This window comes from Papilio xuthus, unplaced genomic scaffold (genome assembly GCF_000836235.2).
Source record: "Papilio xuthus unplaced genomic scaffold, Pxut_1.1 DF828780.1, whole genome shotgun sequence".
In the NCBI taxonomy this organism is placed as follows: domain Eukaryota; kingdom Metazoa; phylum Arthropoda; class Insecta; order Lepidoptera; family Papilionidae; genus Papilio; species Papilio xuthus.
Genome location: NW_013529869.1, coordinates 1,451,341 through 1,465,022, shown reverse-complemented (window position 1 = coordinate 1,465,022; position 13,682 = coordinate 1,451,341). Strand labels below are relative to the sequence as shown.

Genomic DNA, 13,682 nt, shown 5'->3' with positions numbered 1-13,682 from the left:
ATAAGTTTTGTTTATTATATTTATCATCAAAATGTAATTTGTGCTTTCATTTTCCTTTCCTTTTCTACGGTAAATTTGTGCAGCGCTTCACCTTAATTTTTTTGACGCAACTATTATACATGAATAAACATATTTTGTGATAATAAATAACGCATGATTTTTAAACTTAAAAAAAAAGTATGACACTTATTGGTATGTGTGTCAAACAAACCATGATATATAACAATAATGACACTGAACGTGTTAAATATTTACTTAAGTTATTTCAGTTTAACTCACTCTAAACGTTTTATTTGTAAGATTGCACGTTACGAACCTACTGACTTATAAATAACATCGAACATTGGTTGCAACATTGACATAAATAAACTTTGTATTTAATAGCATTAAAAAAAACTTAATAAGTAGCCTATGTGTTCTTCCTGACTACTTTCTACATGTGTGCCAATTCATCAAAATCCGTTCAACCGTTCCGGAGATACCTTAACAAATATCTATCCATCCATCTAAACATTAGCATTTATAATAAAACTAAGATTATTCCTGCCTGGACATAATGGCCAAGAAATGCTTGATTAATTTGAAGGGATGATGAAAGCCTTTTAAAATCTTGACAATTTTGCTGTAGTGGTAAATGTAGAGCGCGCATTTCCTTCATCACGAGTTTATTTAGCCGTTGGTTTACGTTCGACTTTATAGCTCGATCAACAGACAGAGCACTTAAATTGTTTAAAAATAAAGTCATAATTACTTTAAATGGCCGTAATCGTTATTTAGTATGTGTTAATTGTAAGAGATGTTATTTCATATGATTGTACGAAGCCAGTGACTTAAGTGCAATGTAAATTACATTTATTTAATATAAGCTGGCGTCGGCAATAGCGTCCGCGGAATTAAAAAATAACTCATAAGTAGCCTGTCTTCTTCCAGACATGTTCTACATCGATGCCAAAATCATCGTGATCCGTTAAGCCGTTCCGGAGATAACTTCAAACAGACATCCATCCATCCATCTAAACATTCGCATTTATAATATTAATAAGATAGTGTTTTTACAAAATTAATGGCCGTAGTGTGAATAGTGTAGTAAAATAAGCAAATGACTTTTATTTAAACCTGTATGTGATAATGACATGAAATATTTCTAAATCGTTAGTATTCACTCTACATGATTGTTAGATCATATAAATACGTTAACTATTGATGCATTACATATGAGCAGACACATTTTGAAGTTGATACATTAAGCAGGTTTGCCTTGACCGCACGCAGACCATGCTACGTATCCATTCATGCCGCCACTTGAATGCCTCCAACTTCGAAAACATTCAAAATTGAAAACATTGAAGGATTTTAAAATTTATTTGCTTAGAAAAAAATTAATCGTAAATTATATTACAAGCTAGTCATGCAACCGGTCACAATTTTCTTTGTCAACTTAATATAATATAGTTAAATATAGTAGAGAAAGTAGTAAATAATATAATTGCACAATACTTTAATTCCCTGCTACCTAGTATTCTTATTAAATAATCGGGAAATAGTGAACAAATAATATGTTAGAACTTACGGTATTTCCAATTTTCTATTTTCACAGAAATACGTCTTTTATTGTGCACTACAAAACTAATTTTGAAACAATTTAGTCGTCAGAATTTTACTATGAATATCAAAAATATGTTGCGTTTACTTTTCTTATAATATTCAAATGGGCTAAAGAAGGCAAAATTCACGATTCAACCAATGAAGAAATTTTCTATCAAAACTTGGAAATATGCCAACTGGTAAATAAACTTGAGACAATTCTAGAGAAGTTTTACATTCTGAATAAATTAAAATGTTGAATATCAATTTTGAAATACGAGAAGGACACATAGAAATAATATAACATGTAATATATAATATGAACTTAAAAAAAATTGGTAGGGTCGCTATAAAGTTAATTAACTCTATTCCTAACAGTACTAGGAAACTTGCTTGAAATGAAATTATCATTTTCGAAGAAAATGTTTAAATTATGAAATCGATAGAACTTTTTTTGAATACTTTTTTAAAATTCCCTAACTAGTATGTCACTAAACGTATATATAATTATATTTTAGTATTAAATATATGCGGTAAGAAAAGCAAAAAGCTAGTCTACATTTTGGTGACTAGCTGACAAGAAAATCGGCATCGGCAGTATACAAGCGTCAACGGAGGACGAGAGACGTGCACAAAACGCACGGAGCCGCGCGCGAAACTTTGCACAATGGCGGGAAAATGATCACTTTCTAACCAAACCTATTCTATCATCAGTTAATAAAAATAGACAAGTTACTAGTAATGTGCATATTAAATTGAAGTTATGTTGTGTTGAATGTTGATAAAAAAATTGAAAATGGTGAAAATATTCACATGGGCAATGGTGAGTTGTGAATAACAATTGTGTTATTTTAAAATTGTTGTTTCGCTTTATCACCGTAATAAATTAGGATATTACTTGTATTCTGTACAAGACAAACAGCAAATATATCGATAAATATTTTACAAATCTTATTTTGCTCTTCGAAATCTAAATAAAAAGTCGTTTAAAAGAAATTTACTTCAACACAAAAAAGTGTATTTATTTTGTTCAGCTCTATCTCTCTCTGAGTAGTGTAACGACATAATTCCATTGATTACGTGTTATTACGGTAATGCCATGATAGTGGGTCAGGGCTGAACAACAACAAAATATTAACATTTTTAAACAAAATATAAAGGAACAGAACGTTACCAAACTATCCTCAAAACTTAACCCAAATTTTACTAAAAGAACTTATGCTCAAACTTAAAGCGTCCAAATAGTTACTTCTACGATAATCCAAGAAGCGAGGGCCACGTACAATGAAAGTTTTTTTTGATAGAGTGCACAGATTTTTTCTTAAGAAGTGTATTTTTACGGCGTAGGTTTAAATTTTATATTTAGTACATCATAATCGTTAATAAATTGTATTTGAATGTTTAAAAAATTCACATCCGTTATAATTTAGGAAGAGCTCTTGCCAAATTAATATATTTTTAATAAATATATTGATTTATCTATGCGAAATGAATCAAATCAAAGTGTTCTAGTATTAAATGATAAAGCGAATAAAATATTTGATAACCTTTATAAATATTTTAACAATAACCCTAAACTGATTAGACAATTGAAATGTTAATAAGATGTCGCTTCTAGACATTATCTATGTTGACACATTGATTCGTTCACATACAATAAATGTATTTAATTAGAAATAAGTATAATTAAATGGGTACTTAAACTAAATTAGCTCATAAATAATTTTCATAAAATCATTGATATCTTTAAAACCTTTTGATCGTCATAAATATTTGTAATTATAGAAAATCCGCGGATTCTTCTAAGAAGACTGTACTGACTGTACTGAAAAATAGCTAAAAGACCCTGAATCCTGTTAGATTCCCTCCTCGCAAACAAAACGTAGGATGGATCTACGTGCTTTTTATTAGGGAATTCAATCAGGATGTGCTATGTAAGTGCGCCAATGGTTTTTCAAACTAATTTTTCTTCCAGCTGACAAAAATTACGGCGCTAATTAGACTGGACCAACTATTGCAGGCGTTTTATGACTTTAAGGCCTTGTAGAGAGTTTTAGGAATCTCGGCTTCTCTCTGCAAACCTCGATTTGTTCGTTAACTTACATCTTATTTTTACAATATTACAATCTTATAAGTTCTTTCTTTTAACAGTTTCAGTCCTTCGCTTAGCCGTAAATAATAATTAAAAAGACTAATTAATCCCTTCTGATTAATAAAAAGGCTAGAAAGAAAGGAAGTCGATCTCGTAAATCGTTTTAATGTTTCTGTAGGAAATAGTTTTAAAGAAGTATGATTTATCACGCAATCCGCTGCCTTGGAAACGGCCGCAGTAAGAGTTTTTAATAAATGCATCATTTACTAATTAAAATGCAAGAAAACTCTTTGCAGTGTTTACGTTTAAATTAATTAATGTTAACCCTTTAGGTACGGTATTTTCATAAATTTTAATTATTGAATAAAAAAAAACTCCAATTATGGTTGTTAATAATTAGTTACTGACAAGCCGTAATTGAAATTTGTCAAAATAATCGTAATATGACATTTACACGGTGAAAAAATAAAATAAATATGTTTTCGATCTTTTAAGTACCTGGTGCATAGTTGTTTGTACCAACTGTTGAATTTTTTGCCATCTACTATATAATCGTAAATGATGCTAGCTTCCGCCATTTATGTGATCTTGGTACTTTCCTGGTAGAGACATATATAAGAAACAGGTGTTTACGACTAATAAGTAACCATAAAATAATTTTCCCGTTTTTAATGTATTCATTGTGATTACGGAAGCTAATTAATTAAAACGAAGGATATAAATGTAATGAATACCAAAGCAGATAAAAATCTCTGTTTCTATTAGGAGTCGTGAGGAGTACCCATGTGTCCCGGCAACCCAACACTCTCCTATCTCCTTATGTAGTATTCAAAAGTTTATAACAATATTCTAAAAAATATAAGTTATATTTGTACAAGTTTTTAATGCCGCTTTATATTTATTTTTTGCTGACCTTGAAGAATTAAAATAAGTCCTTACTTTTTAAGTTCTTAAATTAACGTTTGCATAAAATAGAATCGTAAGGCAAGCCAGACAGTTAATGCTGGTATCTTGATAACAAATTACCAGTTCTTTGAATTGCATACTAGCTGTCGCACGCGACTACGTCCGCGCCGAAATAAAAAACTACTCAGTAGTATATGTGTTCTTCTAGACCAGTGGTTTTCAAATTTCAGTGAGATTCAAGCAACCATTCTGGACATACCTTCTAACAAACATTCATCTAAACCTTCTCATTTATAGTAAGATAGTACAACCGGGAGAAATATACCATAAGAGTTATAAATAAAAGGTAGATATAAACATTCTATGGAACTTTTTGACATTGTAGTTACAATAGTATAATTTCCTATTAAAATGGTGTTTTATTGTTATCACGGGCAAAGGTTGGTACTTGACCATCGCTCGTGCCCTCGATTGAATCTCACGATTTATTGAAGGTAACAGATATTATATGATTGCATATGTTACTAATATCTTCTTTGATTAACGAAGTTATTGTATGTCAAAAAATATTGCCATACAGATCTAGTCAACCATTGTACTTCTTACTAATATTATAAAGGCGAATCTTTGAATGGATTGATATATGTTTGTGAGAAGGTACCTCCAGAGCGGTTGCATGACTCTCGCTGAAATTTCGCATGGTATAAAACATAGTCAGAAAGAACACATAGGCTTCTAAGTAATGTTTTTTTTTTACTTAAGCCCGGACGGAGTCGCGGACGACAGCTAGTTTATATTTTTTACTTTGAGTATTTGAGCATAATCATAAAAACCAACTAGTTTTCAAATCGTGACATAGATTGTACGGCCGATGTCTGTGATGAAATTATACAGCTATGTCCACTACGACTATCCTGCATGATAATTAACCTTACAATTAGATTAAAATAGCAAACAGATATGTTACTGTAAAAGTATAAACTCCGGTAAATTGTTGTCGTTACCAACTAGTAATGGTAAAAGTCGAAAGATTTATGTCATCTTTGTTTATTTCGAACATACACTTGGTCAATCTTAAGACTTAATGCAAATACTCGGTAAATAATATTTTTATTAAAGGTCGTCTTATGTTATTTTTTTATAAATTGTAAAAAAATAATAATTTTTTTTTTTTAAATCTTAGGATTTACGAAGTGCATAGTTGTAAATCCTCGAAATAAATAAGTCTCAAATATTTTTTCTGATTATGACCTTTACTAGTCGGTATATTTTAGGATTTGCCGAAGTTCATGCTTTAACAGTAACAGATCACTACAGACCGGCATTGGTCTGAGCGGTTTTGCTTTCTCACGAATTATATCACTGAATCACTGTCAAATAGCAATGTCTATAAACCGACATTAGTATGTAATGAGGCTTCGTGGCGGGAAGGTTGCGCGGGCGCCTGCGGATCACTCATCGTCGCTTAATGATGCGGGTTCAAGCCTTCCGTAATATACGGGCGGGTTACCGTCTGAATACTAATTTACAAAAAAAGTTTTCACAACGATGTTGCCATGTGCTGCTTTAAAATTTATTCTTTCTTTTTTTAGTAAAGTAATACTTTGTTTAGAATTAAATTAATCATTAGATCTTTTGATTTTAACACGCAAGTTAAAAAACTAAAATATGATTTAAAACCTTTCTTTACCTAAGTAACTTAAAATGAACCTTTCAATTGACTAAGGTTTTTCCCTTAAATTAACGCAAAACATGTAATTGTTCGTGTCATTGCGGTTACAAAAACTAAATTTTTTTTGATGATTTAATAAGTAAAAAAACGTGATCAAGTAGTTCAAGAAACGTTTTTTATACAACAGCAAGGGTATACATTGAAAGTTAAGTACTTTACAAGAAGTTAATAACGGACTAACAATCTGAATCTTCAAGAGATTCTTTACAAAGCGTATACTATCAATTTTTTACTTAATTAGCCTACTCTGTGGAAAAAACAGAGATTCATATCTCCACACCAATTATGTTAAACGGACTAGATAACACAAGCTATCTCAACCTAATCGTAGTCAACATTTACCTTAAGATGATAAAAAGGATGAAGGGCAAAGGGAATGTAGTACAATTGTATGTTTATTAGAGGCGTTAAGAATTCCAAAGCGGGTGTCAGCGCGGCGAGGTAGTGACGTAGAGACGCGACAAGTGTGTCAATGTCGCTCTATGCCGTTGCACTATCTGTCGCACAAATTGTTATCGACCACTTCGATTAGTATTACATCAGAAGCTAACTACGGTACGATAAATTAGCATAAGTAGATAACATAACACTTAAAAAAAGTTTTTATTACCCATAAACAAGAAAAAAAACACAAGGGAATTTTAAATGCTAAGGATGGGTAATGTAAGTAACTCATCCGATGTATTAACTCCATATTTAGTATCCAGTCTAGTATTATCACTGACGTCTTATGTCTTTTAAAACTAATGATTGTTATCTATTTCACTATTACAAATTCGAATGTCTGGATGGATGGATGTTTGTTTGAAGGTATCTCCTGAACGGCTTCATGGATCTCGATGAAATTGGGCACACATATAGAACATAGTCTGAAAGAACACAAAGGCAACTAATTATACTATCCCTTTTTGCAATTCCACGCGGTCGGAGCGCGGGCTAGTGGTCATATAAAGCTTCAAGAGCTTGAAGACATACAACCTTTTAAGTTAATAAAATTGCATGCAAGTTCGTAAAATTCTACTACAAAATAGAACCTATGGTTACAAAGTTCAATGATCATAAATTCATTCATAAACGTAAGCCTGTGGAGCACAAAACATTTTTGCATTTGCGCTTTGCGGTGTCAAATTGCGTTATCAAGTGCTCGCATAAAAACCGTTCCGTTAGAGATACGGCGCACACATCCTGGTTATTCGCGTGTAAAGAGAAAATATTCCTTAGTTCAACCAATGTGATATCGAATTACATAAACGTCTGATTTCCATACGCCAGGTAAGAATCTCGTATTATATGCCAAGATCCTTTACGGACAAAGAGAAATAAACCTTTATTTACTTTTCCTAGAAAAAACTTTTTTCCAACAAATTTTACGTCTGTGAATCCGAAATACTACAAATAAAAAAAAATCATACATAATGCGATAGTTTATGTTACTTTCTAGCACTATAATGAAAAAGAGAATATAAAATTAATATTCAATTATGCTATATACTATAAAAATATATATTTATGCAAAAAATAGAACAGAGTCATCTTGAAACATATTTTAACAAAATATTTGAAATATTCATAACATTTGAACCCAGCTATATTTAAATACAGCTTTAAGTTGTTTATATTGAGAGTTCACGCCCTAGATATTATGTTTAAACTGCAATTTATTTAGAGACATCTATACAACTTCTCCGTTTCTTTTGATGTTTTTATATACATTGACATTTCATTTCATAAAAAAAAAGTGAATTAGCTACATACTTTAATAGAACACTATATCACAAGACGCTACAATTGCATCTTTAGTTAAAACTATTTTAGCCCAAAGACATTCATTTAGTAATTATAAAATCTGAAATGAAAAATAGTTGTAGTTATAAATCAATCAACAAGCAGTTGTTAAAGTCAAACGTTATACTAAACGAATGTTTTAACTGCTATTGGTAATTAAAAGCTGCCTAGAGCACACCGGTAATAACTTTTCTTATAATTATTAGCTATTGGTTTCTCCATTAGTTACATATAGTTATATTATTTTGATCCTAAAACTGTGCTTTCATCCTAAAAGGATATCGAAACGGACTATTAATTAGTTAAGTCGCGGTGAACGCAGACTGTTCAGGAAAGCATTCCTCCAATATCTTTCTTTAGGATTCTAATACTAAGCACAACGCTGTTCCATTGTTTAAAGCTACTCATGTTGCGCACTTGGCTTTTGTCCACCTCACAACGAAATAAACCTTTTTAGAGAAAACAATAATAAAAAAATCAGTACAAAATATTTACTTCTTTTTTGTAGCACAGGTCACTAAACAGTTATTTGTCTTAATAATTACTATGTTATTAATATAAGTTGACAAATATTTAATATTATTATAATTTCTTTATGTTTGTGTGGCACACTTTTCTCACGGGATAGTAAAACAACGTAAGAGCAGCGTTAAGTAAAAGATATTTCAAGGAAAACTTTGCGAGTGTTAAATGTCACGGCAAAGAAAAAGGATTCCAAGTACTTTTTTAATGTGCAAAGTTTCATTTTAAGTAATAACCTTTGTTTTAATTAAATAACTTCAACTTATAAAAGATAACTTTTAAATAGTTTTGAAATTTAGGAAAGAGATTTTTGTTACAATTAGCACTCAGTTTAAAAGTTCCGATGGCTATTTCTTATTTTTTATAGTATCGTAGTGTTTTTTCACATCAACCATATCGATTCGGTGGATATCACTCATCGTTCGCTGAATTTTTTTTATTTGACAAATTACATGCAAACACGAGAGCCTAATTACAGGAGTTGTTTTAACCCGGTCATAGTCATATAAATATATCTCGGGAGCTATTTTTAACATTATTGTGAACAAAGCTCACTCCCATCTAGTGACGGCTCACGACACAAGCATTTCATTTAATTCTAACATTATAATAAATACGAAGATTATATCTGTCTCTATCTATCCAAAGATAATGAAGTGCAGACGATAAAGAGTTACACATTAGTATAATCCAAAAAAAAATAGCAATCTGATTAAACTAGAATGTTTACTAGTCTAAACTAACTCACAGTCATTTAAGGGATTAGTAAGAGTCTCGGTTGGTAACCATCAAACCACTCATAGTGACGTCAGTCAATTCTAATTAAAATTTACAACTATAGACGTAGAGATAATATAAGTTATTTTTTAATATCGAGTGTGTGTGCGTTGATGTACGAGTGTGGAAGAGAAGAGACGTGGGCCAGGACTGAGCTAAATGGATATCCCTAATCTTTTCCTAGCACTCTGGGTTACAAGTCTGAGTTGTGATGTTTTTGTTGTAATATGGTAAATATAATGATCTAAATTGGGCTATTGTCAAGATTTAGTGGTAGAGCCCGCTTTAACATCTTCGCACGAATTGGCCTGGCTCGCCCGGTGAAATACCACGACCACACAGAAGACAGGCGTAAAGTGGAAACAATTTCACGTTTCGTCTGATGAGTGTGCGTCCCGATAGTCTAATTTAGTCCTCATTGATTGAAAGATGGAAAGTGAAAGTGGACTTTCCGGATGAGATGCATGGAAAAGAAAGATGTTTTCTTTCTGTGTTCCTCTCCTCCGTCGATTAAAGGTAGGCAACGCATATGCAATTTCAGGTGGCCGCTCGCTCGTTTGCCACCTTATGATGTAAAAAAAAAATGATTACATAACATTAAATTTTAAGAAACGAGTTTAACCTTTTAATTTAAATACAGTTTAATAGTTTTTGTTGTTCTCGCTGTGGTTTTCAACTGCAATGACACTTGGTTTAATTCATATAGATCTCTATTCGGTATGTGTCTCTGAAGTGGAGTTCTAGGGTTAAAGTTTACAAAACAATGTCGATATGCGATGCTTATGTTACACAATACACAACAATTTATTGTGTCGGCCTCACGCGTACACTTGTGAACCTGTCGCTCTAAAACGAGTTTCGGCTCTCTCCATACCAACGGCTTAAAGGCCAATACTTGATACAAATTATCGGGCAGTATGTTCGTTACATAATCACATACATACATATCTAATATGGTTTAGATAAAATAAAATTGTAAAGAGAGTTGGAATAAATAAATGAAGTAAAATAAAAACATGCAAATCGAATGATATCCCAATCATTAATATCGGTTCAGTCGCTTCTAAGCAACCACAACGGTACTCATAAACATACAAACCCGCATACATAAAAACATACTAACCTAAACTATAAAATACCTTTATGAGTCAGTCGCTTAAGTAAAAGCATTATTTAAATATTAGTTCTTATGTTAGTAATATATAAAAAATCTGAACAATTCCGAATGTAAATTGTTTCACAATACAAAAGTAAGGCATCGCTCCTACTGATATGGCATTCATCACGACCATACATACCTTGACAAGGCTGTCTATAATATTTTAAAAGGATTTCGTCATTTTGAGATGAGTAAGAAAATTTTTACTTTTTGGCTTCTAAAGAGTCTTTAGGATATGGGCCAATAAAAAAAATTCTGACACACCGGCCAGTAATTGATCAAAAATACAAAAATGCATAAAGAAATAAAATGAAAATATAAATAACAGATTCATCGTATCACATTATATTTCGATGTAAGTTTCCTGTATGTTGTTGATATACGACAGATAATGTCCAAGAAAATGAAAAAGCTTTTACAACTCTAACAGCCGATAGATTTGTGTGTGTAATCTCAGCTGCTAACTTTACCTATAAAATAAAAGTATATAATATGATATTCTGATGTTTATTATACGTTGGCAGTATTGCTTTTGCTTAAGAGCTTTGATACATAAATCAAAACTAAGTGTCACAGCAGGAAGTTAAAGTAAATAAAAAAATATTGTAACTTATAACATTTGCTTGTTCGTAATTCGCACACTTAACTTTGCTTTACGAGGAGCCAATATCGGAAAAATGTTGGTCACACATGTTCGCTTCGATCTGTGGGGTAAAACACTAACTGGATAATAACTTTTAACGGCAGCGACAAAAGATTGTAAATTATAAAATTAATCTGAACGAATTATTAATTTTAAAAAGTTAAATTAATTCATTGTAATTAACAAATAAATAAATGTAGTGAGTATAATCTTCATTTGACTATCGTCGCGTCATCAAAAAAATTGACATTCCGAATATTAAATTATTCAAACATTCGTGAGACTACTAAACTGATATACAAACGGCTAAACACTCACGTATATTCGTCCGGTGGCGGCACCGACTAGTTTCGAGGCCATCAGGGGCCCTTCATCAGGATGATTCCGAATTTTATAGAAAAATTTTGTGTTGTTTCAGTGGCACTGGTGTTGGTATATATTAATAACATCGTTCGATAATTCCCGAGGAGAGATATTCACATTGGGATATCTGACCGGCTCTCAGAGACGTCCAGGCGACTTTACTTATGAAAGACCAGGACGAGTCATATCAGGTAAAAGATAATTTCATCGTTTTAGCCGACTTCAAAAAGAAGGAGGTTATTAATTCGTCTGTATTTTACTAATACATTACAAAGCGTTACTTTATGTTTTGCCTACCTTCATTACGATCCAAAAATTTCTACATTATTTAAGTCCTAACAAAAGCAATTTGCAAAATTACTAAACAAATAATTGCACACTTTCATCTAATTAACTCAGTTTATTTTTTGTTAGGGGCAATTTCCATGGCTGTCGACGAAGTGAACGAGAAATTACTCGGACCGATGGGACATTCTTTGGAATTCATCGTCGCTGAGACTTACGGTCAAGAAGAAGTTTCTATAAAACAGGTGGGTATTTGATAATCTTTTGTTTTCATACACTTAATCATTGAAGTCAATTTCAAAACAGAAAAAACCAAAGACTGCAAATTGAACAAAGAGTTATAGTCTTTTTCTTCTTTTCACATCTTTGCAGTCTCCTTAATATTATACTATCAGTAAAATGGCTGATCTACGTTATGGATAAAGTAAATTTTTCTTCATTTTAAAAGGCTATTCAGATTCAACATGATAAATGCTTCTAAATATTATTTTATTGCATTTAAGTTTTTAACACTATTTTTTACATTTATAGTTCACTAATAGTTTAGTTTCTTCATTTACATGAACAATATGCTGCGTCCAAGGGTATTAATTGGTAGTTTCGTAACTAAGTGTATATTTTATGGCCAATAGATCAACATTTAGTGTACCAATAACTCTTCCAAATAGTTTGGACATTTGACGTCAACGCCAAATGAAGCCTATACACGTTTATTTCAATCTTTATCTCGTATAATAATTTGTATGAAATATAACTGAAGATCAATTGTTATTCGTTCAGCTATTTTATGTTTATTTTTTCAATGTTTTTGTGCTTCTCATTCTCTTTGTTATATACATAATAATATGCATAAAACTTTGAAGACGACAACGGAAACCGCGGAGTTCGTACATCTGGCGACTTCAGCACAAGTTTGGATTTTCGCTTAAATTTAAAACTTTTCCTCATTTATCTTTCAATATCGAATGCTGTCTCTGCCAGTGCAAAGTTATTAGAATTTTTATATTGAAATTTTAATTAAGAAATATCTAAATATATTAAAATTAAAAAACCCAATACCTAAAAATATTAATTGCTTAGTAGAAAACCTAAAATCCGTCTTTTATTTTCGTATTAAAAATATTCTAATCATTAAGCACGAGCTTAAAACATTCTTTCTTTCTTTTTCTTTCTTTATACTTTGTAAAGACACTGAATAATCGGATTATTCGTTGGAATCTAAATTACATAAAACTAGTAGGAACTATAATATAAAATCGGTGACATAAAATATTAAATTCGGCATAAAAACATGTTATGTAACGTTCCAAAACCAAAAAAGATTACTTAAATGAATACGTAATATAATACATAAATTAGAACAATAAAGATATAACATTAAGATTACATGACTCAATGAATGAATGAAATTAAATGACATTAACACATAAGAAAACTAACGATTAAGTCATAAATAACATAAATCAACATGCAATAACTTTAATTTCGTTGTATTTTTTTATTTATTAAGGTATAATTTCTCTTAATTACACTTATAATTATTGTTGCAGGGGATTTTAATTTAAGTAACTGGATCATTTTAAACGTTTCTTTATGTTATTATACAGTAAGTTCCCACTTTTGAAATGTTTGTAAAAAATATTACTATCTCAGTTTTCTTAAAGAGAAAGAGTGAAACGACAATATATTTTCGTATGAAAAATTTCTGCAGTTGAAACCAACGTTTACTTTGTCACTCGCACGATTTCCGTCTTGTCAATTAAAATGTTGTCACGATAAACACATTAATTTTGAATTTGTTAACTGGTGTCTTAACAAGATTTTATAAAAAAAA

The 13,682-nt window shown here is 31.1% G+C and overlaps 1 protein-coding gene across 1 annotated transcript in view; it reads left to right on the top strand.

Annotated features, from left to right (window-relative positions):
• The first annotated feature begins 2,202 nt into the window (after positions 1 to 2,202).
• Positions 2,203 to 13,682, top strand: part of LOC106128207 (guanylate cyclase 32E) — a 34,483-nt gene continuing 23,003 nt past the window's right edge. The window contains exons 1-3 of the mRNA XM_013326499.1: positions 2,203 to 2,407; positions 11,619 to 11,754; positions 11,978 to 12,093. Of these exons, the coding sequence (XP_013181953.1) occupies positions 2,360 to 2,407; positions 11,619 to 11,754; positions 11,978 to 12,093 (300 nt within the window). The 5' untranslated portion in view covers positions 2,203 to 2,359. The remainder of the gene's footprint in view (positions 2,408 to 11,618; positions 11,755 to 11,977; positions 12,094 to 13,682) is intronic.